The sequence below is a fragment of the Callorhinus ursinus genome, unplaced genomic scaffold (assembly GCF_003265705.2).
Source record: "Callorhinus ursinus isolate GAN/ISIS: 27379988/994484 unplaced genomic scaffold, GSC_fseal_2.0 scaffold27, whole genome shotgun sequence".
NCBI lineage: Eukaryota > Metazoa > Chordata > Mammalia > Carnivora > Otariidae > Callorhinus > Callorhinus ursinus.
Genome location: NW_027397089.1, coordinates 19543242 through 19561027, shown reverse-complemented (window position 1 = coordinate 19561027; position 17786 = coordinate 19543242). Strand labels below are relative to the sequence as shown.

At 44.7% G+C, this 17786-nt stretch overlaps 1 protein-coding gene across 2 annotated transcripts in view; it reads right to left on the bottom strand.

The window, feature by feature from the left end:
• Window positions 1-17786, bottom strand: part of GRIN2B (glutamate ionotropic receptor NMDA type subunit 2B) — a 413013-nt gene that overhangs the window by 162554 nt on the left and 232673 nt on the right. For both annotated transcript variants that reach the window (XM_025879804.2, XM_073877947.1), the window contains exon 4: window positions 9055-9653. In XM_025879804.2, coding sequence (XP_025735589.1) covers window positions 9055-9653 — 599 coding nt within the window. The remainder of the gene's footprint in view (window positions 1-9054; window positions 9654-17786) is intronic.

Genomic DNA, 17786 nt, shown 5'->3' with positions numbered 1-17786 from the left:
TTAGCGGGATTATGAATTTGAGGTTTGTGATCATCAGCCCTGATGTCAAACACTAACTGTATTTTGACACATGTCCTCATCTGGACTCCTTTTGTGATCTCTTCCAGGGAACTGTGAAAAGGATGGTTCTGCATGAATACAATATTGTCACAGTGTGGCTTCCATGCCTTTTTCTGTTGCTTTGTCAGGAAAAATCTGTCCTTTGAAAAAGACGACATTCATGGGTTTCTTAAAAGCATTTAGAACCACTTGACTCCCGAGTCTACCTCCTTTGACCAAACAATGGATGCACTAGGGATACTTGGCAATGATCCTTAGAGCCATCGTGACGTTAAAAATGGAATTAAGACTGGAAGGAAATAGCTAGTTGATATTCACAGAACTAACTCCAGGCAAGCCATGTGAAAGGCTTCCTCCCAACGTCTAGCTCACAGACAACCCTTCTCAGGTGATCAACTAAACAGTCTCGGTGGTAAGAAGAATGAGGGAATTTACTATGCAAAAGTGTTTCTATCTAGCTCTTTCAACACATGACTCCATTGGACAGATGAAAATGTACACACATAAATATGTGCTCTGTGAATGTGAAACACACACACGTGTGACTCTATGTATATACACATGCATGCAAGAATTCTACATACGGTCATCTGTGAACACTGGAAGCTAAAGGCAGGAAAGACATGAAGGCTTTTAAATGAAAGCAGGTGAGAAGGGCGGCCAAAGATCAGTGAACAGAATAATCCCATCGAGAAAAGAGATGGAAACAGCGAAAGAAAGAAAGGTGGAGGGTGGAGCGGGGCGGTGATGAATGAGGAAAAGAGAAAGCCCGAGCAGCGAGGGAGGCAGCGGCTGCCCCCGTCCGGCTGTTGCTGCTGGAAGCCGGACAAGGGGGAACAGATTTCAGCAGCGGGGAGCTCTAATCTGTCAGCAGCAGCTCCTTCATGTGTGACCAGCCGGCCCAGCTTGGGGACTGGTGCCAGTCTGGGCACGCTAACTCCGCCAGGCCCTCCCAGAAGAGAAGGAGCCACTGATAAAACCCCGAAAAAGTCGAGGGAAGGTTCCTCTGCCCCACTGCCTGCTGAACACCCCGATCCTTCCAAATCCTTAGCAGCCACATCAGGTCCCGGAGAGCTCCTTCCAGGAGAAGGCCGCCTATGTATCCCGGACATCTTAGGAGAGGAAACAAGGGAAAGGCTCGAACTGTTATTTGTTTGAGATGTGTGAGGTCCTATCTAGATGCAAAAGCCACAGAACTATCTCTGCTCTCAAGATGCTCACGTGAGGCTGACCTTGGCCAGCTACGGTCCAGCCTTCACTCAGGCTTCCAGCCCATGTCTGTAACCATAAATGACAGTACTCTAGCTTTCTGGCAACTCGCCTCCATCCTTACCTCCACCCAGCCAGCCTTTATTCTCTGGTGGGAAGAGAGAGCAGATGGAGAAATGACTCCCCCTCAATCCCTAAATAACGCCAGCTTCAATTCCCATTAACTGTGAATTAGCACCCTTGTCTGGGTAAGAACCAAGGGAGCAAGAATCATGGGGCCATGGCCATACCAGGGCAAAGGTTAACAGACAGGTCTGACTGCCGGCCAGCCCTTCAGAGGACATGGTCAAGCAGGGAGCACGCTCTCTGAAGAGCGCCGCTCCTGCCATCAGGACACCAGGGTGCTGCCCGCCCCCACCCGCCACCCCCGCCTCTAACAGGTCAGTGACCACCCTGAGACTCTGATCCCATGTTTGTAAAATCACTCAGCCTCCTCCCATCTCTTCCGTGGGAATACACGTATTGAAAGGGTTGGATGAGACCATTAACCAAGGACTCTTCCAATTTTGATTTTCAGGGACAGGAGGGTCCTTTAAGCTTGGTTAATGCACAGCAGAGTGAGGGGCTGAAACCAGATGCCTGGGGCAGAGTCAGGCCAGACCCTGACATCACACTGGCTAAGCTGGGGGGCCCTGCGCCTCAAGTCTCTTAGAAACATAAAATGGGAGCAGTGACTCCTCTTTTCATTCGTGCTTTTATCTGCCAAATATTTATCAAGTGCCTATAACGTATTGGGCACTGTGCTGGTTTAAAAAAAAAAAAACAAAAAAACAACCCTGCTCTCATGAAGTCTGAATTCAACTAAGAGGAGTAAGACAACAAAAATACTTAAGAATCAAATGTATACAGTAGGTCAGGTGAGGGCTACCGAGAGAAATGAAGCAAGAGATGGGGGTACTGAGCTCTTGGGAGGGAGAGGGTGGGCATGCCACTTGTCCTGCTCACAGAGCAATCAAGAGTGTCTCCCAGAGATCTGTGCACGGGTCAGGATTTTTGCAAGGGTCAGTAACTGCGTGATGCCTGGTGTGCGGTAGGTCCTCAGAAAGACAACCAACTCTGGACTTCCTAACCTCCACAGCCTGGCTGCTTCTCAGCATAGACTTTATGACTCTCTTCTTAACCCTTACCATTGCCACCGACCTGTGTCCTTCCCGAGGCAGAATCTGCTATCCTCCACTGAGAGCCACTGCTGTAGTCTGCTCTGCTTCCGTCCCCTTCGAGACCATTCTGTTCCTTCCCACGGACAATGGACCACCTGTGTCTTTGCTCCCAGCACAGATGTGCATCCTCTCCCACCTCAAACTTGTCCCCCATGAAATGGCAGTCTTTTCCCAGTCACTCCTCCTTTATCTCCTGTTCTCTCCTCCAAAAGTAAATAGTTGGGTTTTTTTGTTTTTGTTTTGTTTTTAAGAAGGAGGAAGAAGAAGCAGAAGAGCAGGGAGGAAGAGGAGGAGGAAGAAAACAGAAGAGAAGAAAGAGGAAAGAAACACCAGTGACGTCACGGGTGTGTTTTAAATTTTACAAGTCAGCCACAGAATTAGGTAGTGATCATGGAAGGAATCACGTAGGGGGTCTCAGGGCTAAACATGTGTGAATGCTTTTCACAAGTTTGAATTTAAGGGAAGGAAGCTCAGATCACTTACTGAAATGACTATACATCCGATAGGTGAATGGGGAAGATGAGAAGAAAACAGGAGAGTCTGAATAACCCTCAGTTGAGTCATTTTTCCATGGGCAGTGAAAGCCCTGAACAGATCTTTCAGGACAGTTAGTAAATTCCTGAGTTATTTTTTTCTCCCAATTTGTATCTCCTACACCACTGAGCAGATAACATCTCTCTCTATACACACAGGTGTGTCTTGCTGTACTATGGATTTCACATGAAAATGTAGCTCTCCTTAGACTCCAGTGGCTTTCTTTAATCAGGTGAAGGGTCACTAAGCCCGAGAGCCCACTTATAACTATGCTTCCATGGAAGCTTTCGGCTATTCACATGTAAATTATGTCAAGCGAACCTATAATACATATCTGCTTTCCCAGAAATCTGCCCATGCGTGGCACTCCATGAACATTTATTAACGAAAAGATGGGTAATGACCAAGCAGCTCTTGGCCGTGGGGTCTAAAAATGAATGGACTCAAATCCTCGTTTATTTCTTAACCTCTCAGCACTCTTCAGGCCAAGAGAGTCAAGTGGGCCTCCCCTGGGAACAATCCAGCTACTACAATGGGTCTGAGGCTGGGCAGTCTGCCTCAAGGTTAGAGGAGGATGGAGCTCATGACAGCTCTCCTAGGGGGAGCCCAACAGAGCGCCTTTCTTCCCATCAGCTATCCTCGCCTCTCAAACGCCGGGCCAAGAGGAGGATTCTGGCCTTTTAGATGGCAACTTTTATGAGGAAGGAGGCTGCAATAAAAATGTTGAGTAGGAACACTGAGGACACCAGGGGGAAATAATTAGGCACGATTCCTAAGAAGTGTGCTGTCTTGAGATCCAGCCATCTCAAAGAGCACCTGCTTTTTTCCAAAAGTTGGGAGCACTGGGTGGGTGCTCAGGACAGACATTGAGCCTGGAGGTCAATGGCCAGTGCGCCATCACCTGAGTGACAGAAACAGGCTAGCAGAGTACTGGAGCGTACATTGAAAAGGAAAATAACAATTACTACTCCCCCCGGGGAAGTGATAAAGGAAAAATATAGACATGTGCCTACTAATAGCTAACAATTCTTCTCTAGCTCAGGGGAATGAAGACAGGTTTAGACGACTGGCCTAATCACTTTCTAAACACTTTCAGACCGTCTGGTACCAAAACGTTAAGACTTTTCTCAGGAACTAAGAAGATCCTTCACTTAGAGAACACATGACAGAAGAAATTATTCAACTCTTTCAATCCAATAAAGTTCCCAGTTGGAATAAAACTCTATCTCAGCATGTCTTGGGCAATAGTATGGGGCACTGGGCTACATTTACTAATAAGGCATAAATGAATGCTACAAACTTCCAACTGAAAATTAATTCTTATTAGTGTACAAAATAGGGTTGTCACATTTAACACAAACAAAACAAAATGGGAGCCCTGTTAAATCTGAATTTCAGATAAACAAGTTTTCTTTTCATATCATATGCCCCATGCAATATTTGGGACAGATTTATGCTAAGAGAATTAGTTACTGTTTATCTAAAATTCCAATTTAACTGGGTTTTTATATATTTCTTGCAACCTTGCCAGTCTTGTCCAGCAACCTAGAGCCTATTTAGAGATAGTCACCAAAATCATATCTGGCTGGCCAAGCTTCAAGGAGCTAAGCAGTTACCAGTAGGGAATTTGGATTGATACCTGATAAATAATGTTTATTTCAAGGATCCTCTCTGAGAATGCTTATGTGTCATTTAAAAAAAAAAAAAATCTTCCTTTGGTAACTAACAAGTGAGTCACTTCAAATGTGTGTCTGTCTATGGGATTCAGTGATAACACAGAGTCTCCAATCCCTGTTCCCTAAGTCTAGACTTAAACAGAAAGAAAGGCATAGTTTGGTCAGGTGTAAGTGGGAACTTTACTTTCCCCTTACAATGCTTCCGGAGACAACTGGGCCTGTTAACGTTCCTGCGTTTTCAGAAAGGAAGAGGAGAAACCATTTCCTGACTCTATATTTCTGGTGTTACCTGGGGCTGAGTCAGTCCCAGATACCTCCTGAGGAGGCTGTTGCAGAGAGCAGAGGGCCAAAGAAAAAGTCAGCCTCATAAAACAACCAACCGTTTGCAACAATTTTATTTGCAAAGATCTCCCGCTGTGGCTAAATGGTGTGGCTGTTTGGTTTGTTATTTAAAAGAGTGACCCTAGTGAGACCAGAGCTCTTGAAAGGGGGACAGGGGTGGGGGTGGGGTGGGGGGCGCTGAAGAAGAGGAAGAGGCCGATTTCAGACCAGGGTAAGTAGGAGGAGCTGGGACTGAGTTGAGCCTAATTGAATTCCACTGATGATTCGGAGTGCTGTGCCACATGGTCATAGCTCAGACTTTGAGGCTAGCTCCTTATAGTCCCTGTTAGTCAACCCCAATCCTTTCTCGGCCTTGATAGAAAAGGATATTCAAATATTCTCAAGAGAGGCTAGAGATTGGATTCAAGAGCCCGGAGGAGCTGTGCTTGAGAGGAGGGAAGGAAAAGACGGGGGTGCATGAGGGATGCAGGTGTGCAGACAGCCAAGAGAGGAGGTCTCAAGGCAGGTAGATACAGAACCCCCCCCCCAAAAAAATAATATCAGGGAATTGGGGCAGAAGAGAAAGTTCAGCGAGGAAAGCCCTTCATGGAAAAGTGCTCTGATAAGTCTGAAGACTCTTCTTAGGCAGTATACATGGGAATCAAAGTGGACTTTCTGCTCTACCCTGGTAGACTCAAGGAATTTATGAATCATCTGGACTGGGTAATCCCTGTTCTTTTTAGGACTGCTACACTGGCTAAGGTGGCCATGGGTATTTGTGGCCATCTTGACAATAACGTCTGAGGAGGGCTCCCTTTCTGAGTGGCCACAAGACAGGGTCACAAAAGTTAGAACCAAGCACGGTTTTAAAGATATAGTGGTCAGAGACCAGGCTTCAGAGAGAAGAACACTTGCATTCTAATGGAAAGTAAGCCAAGTGGCAAATGAGAATATCTACTATAGATGACTGTTTACCTGGACAAAGTTTTAAGGATAAAAACAGGCATTCCTGGACCAAAACTGATGGACTTGACGTTAACACTCATTTGATTTCCTCGCATTGTCTGGCAGACATTTTGGTTAGTTTTGGTTTTAAAGAACCAATATTTGGTAGAGTAATCTGCATCAGATTTTACTCTAACACTAATGACCATGGGAGAAAACCTGAGTGTACAGAACCAAATAAACAGTTTTTCAAGGAAATCTCTATTATCTTGCAAAGAGGAGCAGAACAAGAAAGCTCCTGCAGGGGAGGTAAATACCCTGGGCAGCTCAGTATCTTGGAGGACGTCATTCATTCACTCTAGGTGTCTTTCTTCCCTTTGCCACACAGAGCACTGTCGGGGGGGGGGCATGGAAATAAGTAGGACAGAGAGGTCACTGCTTTCCCAGAACTTACAGGGACAAGTGATAACAAAGTGCAGAATTACAACTGTCTCAAGAGTGGCTCTACTGGGAAAGCATAAGATGCGGCGAAGGCACGTAACAGGGTTGCGTTAGTCCAGGGTCCAGGAAAGCTTCCTCTGTGGAAGTGAGGCCAGGGTGGAAGCCTGAGGAATGGAAAGGAGGCAGGTGAAGGGGCATCTGCATTTACTTACTGGTGGGAAGGGGCTGCTGGAAGAATATATTCAAGGCAGAGAAAAGAGCTAGAAGCGAGAAAGAACATGGTATTTTCAAAGAACTAAAGCAGGTGCAGTATTGCAAGAATACAGTGTTCGAGGGAGAGTGTGTCAGAAGACAGTCTTGGAAAGACAGGCGGGCCTAGGCAGTGGAAGATTTTAGAAACCACATCAAGGAGATGGGACTTCATTACAGGAGCAATGAAAAGCCACTGAAGGCATTAAGCAGGAGAGTGATGAAATCACATTTTCATTTTAGATCACTCTGGCTACAGTGTAGATTGGAAGGAAGCAGTACAGGGAGCCAGAAGATATTTACGAGGCCGTGCAGCAATGCAGGTAGGAAGAGTGGACCAGGGACACGGAACAGGGATGCAGCCGGTAAGCACACTCCAGAGGAAATCCGTGGGAAACGGCACTAGGAGATGGTCAGCGAGGAGATGGCAGGGGGTGTGAAAGCAAGGACCCCTGGGCAATTTTTACTTGAGGGAACTGGGTAATAGGATATAACCTTTACAGGTGGTACTGATTTGTCCAGAAGAGGGTAGGAGGGGAATGGGAGAGCTATGGTGTGTTCTAAGGCCCTGTGGACTAGAGGAACCTATCTAGTCACAGCTGGGGATACAGACTGGGGCTCACCGGAGAGGTTTCAACCAGAGGTCAATTGGGGGGAACTTACAGACGTCAGCTGTAGCCCTGGCAATGGAGGGCAAAAGAGGGGGGTCTAGGACAAAACCCTGAGTAATGCCAATATTTAAGAGAGGTCTAAAGGAAGAAGACACACCAAGGACTTTGAGATAGAATGACTAGAGAGGGAGGAAGAAAACCAAGACTGTACCAAACAAGCAGTGAAAACTAGGCTCGGCCGAAAGCAGAGTTCAAGGTGGGATAATAGTAGGACTGGATTACAGATAAAGTTACATTAAAAGGAACTTTAGGGGGCGCCTCGGTGGCATCTGACTCTTGATTTTGGCCCAGGTAATGGTCTCAGGGTCCTGGGATCAGGCTCTGTGCTTGGCGGGGAGTCTGCTTGAGGATTCTCACTCTCCCGCTGTCCCTCCCCCTGCTCGCGCTCACTCGTTCTAAAATAAATAAACCTTTAAAAAAAAAAAGTAGCTTTAGTTGCAACTCTAAACTAAGAGCTTAGTCGAGAGGCTTTAGTCCAACTCCCTTCCAGAGGTTAAACAAGTATAAGCAGGTACACCTTCAACCTCCACTAATTGTATTTCAACCTCCCCACAGTGCCCTTTGATATTTTATTTAAGCTGGATGGTACTGGAGTATGTGCTTTTTGCATAGCTTTCTATTTGTCAGATATAATTCATAATGAATTTAAAATTGAGGCCCAAAACATACTGTCGAGTCAAAGAAAGGTTATTGAACAGCTGGTACAATTATGTTTCCATTTAGGTAAAATTGTAGACTTATACGCATATAGGTCTACATGCGTTGGGAAATAGCTAGAAAGATGTTCACTAATTATTTCCACAGTGACCATCTCTGGTTCCCTGGCTTTAAGGCCATTTTTCTCCTTTCCTTCTTCTTTGTGGTCTTCTGCGTGGTCTGAATTTTTAGTGTTCACGTGCAGTGGTTTTCTACAAATCACAGAACCTCGTAGAGACTCTTCTGCCCTACGCGGTCATGTAACACCCGCAAGAGGATAGATACGCTGGAGTCATGGCTGGATTATGAGGCGAGGCCAGGGGAGCAGAACTCCACCCATGTCTTCTTCCTACTGAAGAAATCAGACTGAGAGCAACTACAGAAGTTGCTTCTACGGCAGCACTCTCACACTTAAAAGGCAGAGAGAAGGGAAGGAGACAAAAACCAAGGGAAGGACCCTCTTCATGTGCCTCCAGACCCATGTGACCTATTGTCCATTCCCCCCCCCTCCCCAGTACAGCAGCAGTCCTAAGTAAAGGGACTGGTAGGTCCTCTCTCATGTCAATGCCCATTGTGTATTTAATGGCGGTCAAATATGTAGGGGCCCCAGAGAGGCCTGGCCACAACTCCAGACTGAACCTCTTCCCTGGAGACTGACCGTGGACGGTTTACACCTACAAACCTTATTCTCTTGGATCATAAAATAGAAGCAACTCTTTAACACCTGCCTAATAAGAGTACTGCTTTGCAGGTTAAATGAGGTCAAACCTGCAAGACCTTTGAGTAACACCTAGCGCTTAGGAAGTGATCAATAAGCGGGAGATGTTGTGTCTTTCTTAGAACAGGAACCCAGCACAGCAAGCTTTGGACCTGAAACACTCCCACCATAACCAACAACTGCCATCCCCGTGGCTGGCCTTCAACCTCTGACATCTTGAACTGCTTTTCCCAGTGCTTCCGAACCTCCAACCCCAGCCCTGAAAGGCCCTCCCCTGACCTCTGCCATCAGGGCGCCCTCTGTCCCACACTCACCTATTTAGCATGTTGGACTGGTAGATTCTCTTCTCATGGGTGTTGTAACAACTGCTCTTGGGCTCTGGGATGAAGCTGTGTTCAGACAGCATGTCAGAAGCAGCGGTGGTGATTATGGCAATCCCATCCCTCACCCTGGCAGGGAGGCCATAGTCCCATTCATCATAGGACACAGAGATGAGCCCGGTGGGGAACTCCGAGGGCACCGTGTCTGTATCCCCTGCCACCAGACTGGGCACAATCCATGTGTAGCCATAGCCAGTCAGCCCTACGGAGTTAGCGACTTCAAAGATGTAGGTGGCTTCTTCCTTAGTACAATAAAGAAGAATGATGGGGCTCTGAAGCTTCTTAAGCTGGTTCTGGATCTTAGAATCTCCATCATCCAGGGACATGTCCAGCAGGAGGACTTCCTCTAACTCCCAGCCCACGAAGCTGTTCTCAATGGTGCTGCGAATCTTATTTACAAAGTCCTGGTAGCCGGGGAAGTAGGTGGTGACGATAGAAAAGATGTACCAGTCATACTCTTCCATGATATTGAGCATTACAGAAGCTTGCTGTTCAATTGATGGGCCAAACTGGAAGAACATGGAGGATTCATCCTAGAGTAGTAAAAAGGTAAAAAAAAAAAAAAAGAAAGAAAGAAAGAAAAGAAAGAAACCAAAGATGGTAAGGGAGAGCTTGAATCAATTGGATACAAAGGTTTATGTTCATTGTTTACTTTTTCACATGCCTTTTAAAATGGGGTGTTTGAATTGCAAACATTTCTAACACCTTTCTTCCTAAAACTACCTCCTAGATTCTAGGCGGGAAATCAACATAGGTCTATATTCGCATTGTCTGAAATCCTTGGAGCACAGGGAAGCTTCCCACAATCAAATATGTGAATATTTCTATCAGGAAACACATAAAGAGTCGCCTTAAGGGAGATAAAGACTCTAAATGGCCTCACATCAGTTTGGGTCAGCTTTCACTGTCAAATGAGTTCTAGGGATACACACACTTTTCATTTTTTGAGCCTTTTGAACTCATCACAACTGTGGATGCATATCACTCAGAGTGAATAAATGGGACTACCATCCATCTACGCTTAAACCTATGGGCAGAGGCGGTATGAGAACACTGGCCTAGCAGGGGGTGGTACTCAGGTACAGATATCAGGGAGAAGCACATGGGGTTTATAAGATTGGGTCAGTATATTTTCTATAGAGATAACTGTTGAATTAACAGCACATTGAGTTTTCCGTTTTCCACTGTGACAATGAGATAATGCAAGTTAGAGTAAGGCGCAAACAGTGTATCTAAGCCACAAGCTGGAAGGTCTTGGATTCAAGCTCATGTATGATTAGAGTTTATTTTAGAGCAGCACATAGAAGATTATTCTTCCTCCTACCTGTCTAATGCCACAGGTCTCTGTCTGACCTGTGTATTATACACATAACCTTCTGTCAATTCTGAGAATCTTATGTTTTCTCCCTCCTTTTGAGGGAGAAGCCATTTTAAATTTCTTCCATTTTAAGCTGTATTTCACCTGCTGTTCTGACATGTCAAGCCCTGCATTTTATCTCTGCCTTCCAGCTAGAAGAATCTGAAACAATAAGATGAAGACCCTCTCGGCCTTGTCCTTCTTTCTCAATCCATTTTCCCCTGACTTCCTCCTGGGTAATGGCATCTCTTTTCTTGTCAGTGCCCCTATCTTTTATCCGATGGTTCATCTCCATTTTAGAACAATCCAGGTGAACAAAATTGTGTCTTTCTAAAGGGGGCAGTTCTTTTCTATCCCCCAGACTAGAGCTTCAAAGTACAGTCACAAGAGACCAGTCTTTTAAACAAAATTATACAGCGATTTCTTAGTTCAGGAACATATTCCTATATAGCCGAGAAATTGCTGAGCATTTGGGGGGCACCCACTATTGAAAAAAATACAGGTTGGGAAATACCCAGCTGGTATCCAGAGACCCTGAGTCGTCAATGAAAGCCACCAGCCCTTTGGCTCTGCCAGAGCTGTGATTGCTTCATGTGGCTTGAACTTTGCACATTTCCCACAGGCAATCCAGAAGGAAACAGGAGAATGACTGTCACATTAGACTGTGACTAATCCCCTTAGTCATTTGAGGGCAATTCTTTCTGCTAGGGGTAAAATGGTGCTTATCATAGCTCCCTCCTCTGGCTTAAACATACGGTCAGAGAGGAGTCTCACAGGACCAGGGAATTCAGAGAGGTAGAGCGTGTAGGGCAGGAAGAACGGGTGGGGAGGAGGACGAATTCATTCAGAATAAAATAAGGACTTCATGTGTGCTTATTCCAAACTGCGGCCAGCCCCTGCCCCCTGCCCCACCTGCCCCTGGTCTCCTACTACAACACAAGTACTATTCTTCAGGTAATGCGGGCTTTGTCCTTAGGTTATAGGATTATAGTGGGATTCCAGGACAACAAAGTTTAATTATTCCAAGACTTGGCAGGGGTCTACAGAGAACCACAACAGGAAAGGAAGGTCGGCGACAGAACCACCCATCCTGAAAGGCTTTAGAGGAAAAGCTATTTGTTTTCCTGTTACTTCCAAACAATGTTTCATTGGAGGATTCCCCCAATTCCCTTTTTCCACTTGAGTTTTCGCAAAACCTAGTGGATGTAACAAAGTGACAAAAGCTTCCGAATATACCTTAAAATGTACAGGCTAAGGGTGAAAGGAATCCCAATTGTAAACAAAGGAATTTAACCCATTCTATGATAAGGGAACATATCCTATCACAAGGAGGTTCTTGAATACGCACAACTCTCCATCTATTGCGAGACCACAGCTGGTTCAAATACACAGGGAGAGATGGCCCTGAGAAATAATCCATGAGGGTCCATAGTAAATGAGCCCATGCTAATGAAAATAAATTTAAAAGAAAACCAATCTAGTATATACCAACCCTACCCTCTTCTCTTGGTCTTCTCTTAAAACCCTCTCACAATTATAAATGAGCTCCTAAAGAAACCGCCAGCTCCTATGTAAAGAAACCCAGTAACAAAAGGTGAAAGCAAGAAGAGAGAAAAACTAATGTGGCCCCAGCTCACCCCCACCATACCCTCCTCTTACCTAATTCTACCATCCTCCACAATCATCCTTTCTGACTCCTCTCTCCCATCGATGCCCCGTTCAACTTTTTATCTTGCCAATCCTTCATTAAATAAAAGATGCCTTACATGACCATTTTATCTGTGGCATCAAGAAGAGGTTAATGAAGCCAAACAGAAATCAGGAGACAGAGTTATAGCTTGGGCAAATGTTTTCTGGTATAATGAGCGGTCCAGTGTTATTAATTTAGTGGACATATCAATCTGGTATATAGCAGTCGGGAATGGGACAGCTCTTTTTCAACAAAGCTTTGGGCTAACTGTAAGTTGCAGGCAGTGACAGGCTTATGCAAATTATGGCCAAAGACACAAATCAAAGAGCAATCTTCATGTGTGCATGGAGTGGAAAGGACTGGTGGCCACACATCCATCTTTGAGGGCACCCAGCATGCACTGTGATCATCACAAGAAGCGTCATCTTCTAGGATGAAGGACAGGGAAATAATTCAGTTTGCAGCTCACTACGCTTCCCCACTTACATTTTTATCTCCTAATGAAGATTCCCAGTCACATTTATTGCATGAATGTACTTCTTCACCTTGCCTTTTGAGCATCTGTAAAGCATTCGTGTATAAAGGGCCACCGTGACTGAGATAATTAACACAGGGAAGATAGAATTGTACAGTAGACCCCATCTGTCTAGAACCATTATTTTGAACCCTCCATCACTTTGATGTTCATGGTATTTATTTGCTAATAAGAAACAAAAACAAGTCCTTTTTCATTCTATTATCGGTCCCCAAAATAGAGTTATCAGTATGTGAGATTCCTCTTTTGCATCCCCCAGATCCCCTACAGACCCACTTCTGAAATGAAGGATTAACTACTGAAGCTGCTGCTAATGCCCCTGGCAATAGAGTTTAGCTGTCAGACCACTTTGGGAATTGTATCAGCTGGAGAGAACCACCTTGCCCAAAGTCATGCCCTCTTTCCGGGATAAACTGCCCTGAATGACTGCTGGTCATGGAGTAGAAAGACCTTGTCCTCTTGCCCTGACTCTAGACACCTCTGAAGGATCAGTCGATTTTCAGAACTTCCCACAGGGTTGGCTGGAGCTTCCATTAGAACGGCACCGCAACTTTCCTTCTCCCTCTGCCCACTCCTGCCCAATCTTCTCTTTTCACGGCGATGAGCTCAAGAACACTCCCTAATACCTCCTGTATGTTCACCTTGGTCCCAGGGTCCGCTTCTCAGGGAACCCAACCTGAGACTATTCAGTTCCCTTTTTCACAATGGAAAAGAGACGGTCTTAAAAGAAAACATGATATCTATTTTCAAACACTGAAATGGCCTATATGTTAGAAAGACAAGTTTCTGCCCATTAGTTCCAGAGGAGAACGCTGGGACTAATGAGTAGATATATTAAACCTCATTATTCGATTCAATAGAAGAAACAGGTGTGCAACAATTAGAGCTATTTAGAATGGAATGAAACTCATAAGGCAGTGAGCTCTCTGTTGCTATAAGCATTTGAACAGGAGCTGGATCATTATTTGATAAAGAGATTCTCCCCAGCACTCTGCCTGGAAAACATCACGCTCACCTTTAAGGTCTAGTTTAAGTGTCAGGTTTTCATGCATATCCTCTTTCCTAACTTCCCAGGTAAGTTAGTTCTCTTTGCCCTGTACTTTCACAAGAGTTGGTATGTGCCCCTATCTTAATATTTATCACACAGGAAGCATACGTGCCTCCCTCCTCCCACTAAAAAACATGTTTCTCAAGAGCAGGAGCTGTGCCTTATTCATCTCGGGATCCCTAGGTGGCATAGGAAAAAAAAAAACGGTTCTGTATTAATATTAAAAAAGAAGGTTCCTTTATTGGGTGAGAGATTACTGAAATAACCGATGGTCTCATCTGGTTTCAAATTTCTATGCTGATGGCACATACTGACCTCATAGAAATCAGCTATGCCTGAATAGTTATATATATATAAACCACTCTTTTATAAAATGTGAGGGATCCCACCTGGAGCCAGGCAGAGAGGCAGAAAATACTAGTGGCCGCTTCCTTACTCCTCTGCCATAAATTTCTTGAAAACATCATCTATACTCACTTCCTCCAGTTCCTCTTCTCCCATTCTCTATTACACTAACTCCAACCAAACTTTCAACTTCACTAGAACTCCTCTTGTGAAAGGCAGAAGTGACCTTGATATTGCCAACTCCAATGTCCATCTGCAATCACTGTTAGAGTCACTAATGTACCCTCCAGATTGAGAAGACACTTTAATGCCGAACAACAAAGGAAGCTATTCCATACCATTTACACAGAGTTCTGTTCAGAGTAATTTATGGAGAGGAATGGGCAGACAGATGATGCACAGCACTACATAGCTCTTCTCCATCCTTAACCAGACCTCAGTCTTTTGTGGAGTGAGGAGCGTGGTGATGAGGTCACAGGGTAGTTATCTAAAGTGGCGCCATCTGTGCACCAGAGGGGACCTCTACTAGTTATCTCAAGTGGTGCCTGCCACCTGGGCACCAGAGAGGGGCACGAGGCGTGGGGCCAAAGACGGAGTCAGTGTTGTCGGCACTCCTGCACTCATCCTTACCTATGAGGAGCATTTGACATGGCTGATCACTTGGCTCCTAGCTAGGCTTTCTTTCCTTGGTTTCCAGAGCTTCACATTCTCTTGACCTTCCTCCTAGCTTACTGGCTGCTATTCCTCTGTCTCCTCTGCTGGTTCCTCATCTTCCTTCTGACTTTTTAAAGCTGAGTCCCCCAGGGTTAAGCCTTGGTCTTCATGTTGTTTCTATCAACATTCACCTCCCCAGAGATCTCATCCCATCTCCTGACTTAAATCCTATTTATATGCCAATCCCTGTCACACTTCTTTCTCCAAATCTGCAAACTTATGTATCAACCTACCTATTCTACATGTCCACTTGGATATCTTAGAAACATGGCCAGCATTTCCAAAACTGGACTCAGTCTTTCCCATTTCAGTTAAAGGCAAGTCAATCCAGTTCCAACTCCTCTCTTTCTCTGGAACCCTATATCCAATCAACCAACCTTGATTGCTGACCTTCAAAATGTATCTAGAACACCACCTGTTTTCACCAGCTCTGTCTGAGCCACCCGGCATCCTTCAGTCAGTCACTGTAAGAGCCTACTCACTGGTCTCCCTGCCTTTGCCCTCCAGCCCTCTGTAGACCATGTTCCACGAAGGAGCAGGACAATCCTTTTAAAACTTAAATCATAAGATGTTATTCTCTGCCCCAAACCCTCAATGACTTCCCAATCCACTAAAAAGAAAAAGCCAACAGCCTTGATTTGGACCGCCACTGGCCCACGGATCCCATCCTCCCACCCTTCCTCTCACTCTGCCCAGGCCCTCTGACCTCTCTTGAACATACACTCTCCTGCTCCAGACCTTTATTCTAGCTATTTTCTCTGCCTGGAACCCTCTTTCTCCAGCTATCCAGGTGTCCACACGCACCTGTTTCAAGTCTTTGCTAAGACCTCAACTTTCCAACAAAGCCCAGTCCTGGTCCTACCAAGCAATACCAACACCTGCCTGATCCCCTTATCCTGCTCCATTTTTTTCTTGATGCCTTAGCATTTATCACCATCTGACAGACTACATGAGTAGTTTGATATGTTTGTTATGAACTTACTGCCTCTTCCCAACTACAGTGTAAACACCAGGAGGGCAGGGATCACTGTTTGTTCGTTGCCACAATTCAGTACCTGAAACGGGGCCCCAGTAGATGTTTATTGAATTTAAAAATGTCGTAACTGACGTTGCAACCAGATAATTCTCAAATCTAGTTTATCTTTGTTGGCTTTCCCATTGAGATTATGTTTTCTTAGCATCACAACGTCTTTCACATTATTCAGATCGGAGGACTTTATAACATCATAGGGATTAGGATCCTGCTAGAACATTAACACAGAATCAGATTAAATAAATCTGATTTTCCGTCTAGTCCCTCCTCTTAGTATATGAGTGAAGAAAATCCTGTTCTCCTTCTAAATTCAGGTCTTTAGGAGGGTTTGTGTTTGACAAAAGGCTAGAACTGCTAGACTATCTGAAAACTTTCTCCACCACCACCAGGTTTAGGAAACAAGTATGGAACATTACCCACCTGCCCTAAGATGGGGTGAGAGATGAGGGTTGTCCACCTGCCCACCTACTCCTGGTTATTTCTTCTTTCCTTCTTCCACACCAAGCGGAGTAGAAGCAGAATATGGAGGACAAACTCTCTTCTCTTCCAAAATAAGGGAAGGATGTTCTCTCCCCCCTAACTCCAAGAAACCCCGTCCTTTGGGGACTAGAAATTCTGATTCCACACTATCATTTTTTCAGGTGACTAAAGCTGCAGGTGTTAGCTACTGTGGGTAGCTTTGAATAGTGTCAGAGTTTTGTGAGCAATGCCTTGCAAGATAGGGAAAATGCCTGATGTTCTCCAGCCTTGCCATTACTCAGAGATATCATGACTGAAACACGTGATGGAAGCTCACTGGTGGAGAATCAGGACCTTTCCTACCTGCTAAATGCCAGATCCATTTTTTTTTTTTTAAACTTTGGACACAAAGGAGAACACTCTGGGTTTTCAAAAGCCCAGGAACAAAAATTCAAGCAGATTGGGCTAGTTTAAGAGCCATTTTGGACAACTAAACAACACCTGCAGAAGCCAGCATTCTTTTTATTTGCTTTTTCAGAAGATAATTTGGTTTTCTCCTTGAATTTTGCCCCATTTTGCTCCCTGACTGAGTCTCCTTCTTGGATGTGCTTCAATTGTTAAGTGTAAGTCAGAGTTGAGAAGCAAACTAAAGGTATTCACTTTGAGAATGCCTACAAGGTTCTTCTTATTCCAGAACTCAGAGACAACATAATAGCAAGAAGAAAGCTTATTAGAAGGCAGACAGAGGGGGCAGTAAGAGGGGAAGAATAAAAAGGCAGAGTTCCTCTCACTAGCATACCCAAATGAATTGCAGAATTAAGTAAGGGAACAAAGGGCTTGGCTAGTACTAAGAGAACTTCTAGAATGTGTTCGTGCTTGCCTGTAAGGTATCAGGACTGCCAAAATCTTAACAAGGCTATTTCATTTCATCTTAAATTAAAATTCCTCTCTCCATTATGCACATCAAAACAACTCTCAGATGGATTGGCTTGTATTTTTATTAAGAGGTTCTTTTCTATAAAAGAGCAAGCTGACATGTTCAGCAACAATCAAGTTTGGTGGTTGAATGAAAGTACTTTTAAATAAATGCAAAGGAAGAAGGTGGGGGGAAAGGAAAAGGAAAAGAAAGTGAAATGGAGAGAGAAAAAAATAGTGTCAATATTAAACTACCATATTCATTAGGCAGTAAGATTATCAATATCAGACTATATTTATCTAGGCAAATTTATAAAATCAAGTGTGGGGGCGCCTGGCTGGTTCAGTCAGTAGCACATGTGACTCTCGATCTCTGGGTCATGAGTTCAAGCCCCAGACTGGGTGTGGAGCCTACTTAAAAAAAAAAAAAGTGTGTTCAACACTAATATTGATCTAGACATTTAACAGGATAAAAAGAAAGGCAACGTTCAACCAGAGAAAGACATGTATCATATGACCTCACTGATATGAGGAATTCTTAATCTCAGAAACAAACTGAGGGTTGCTGGG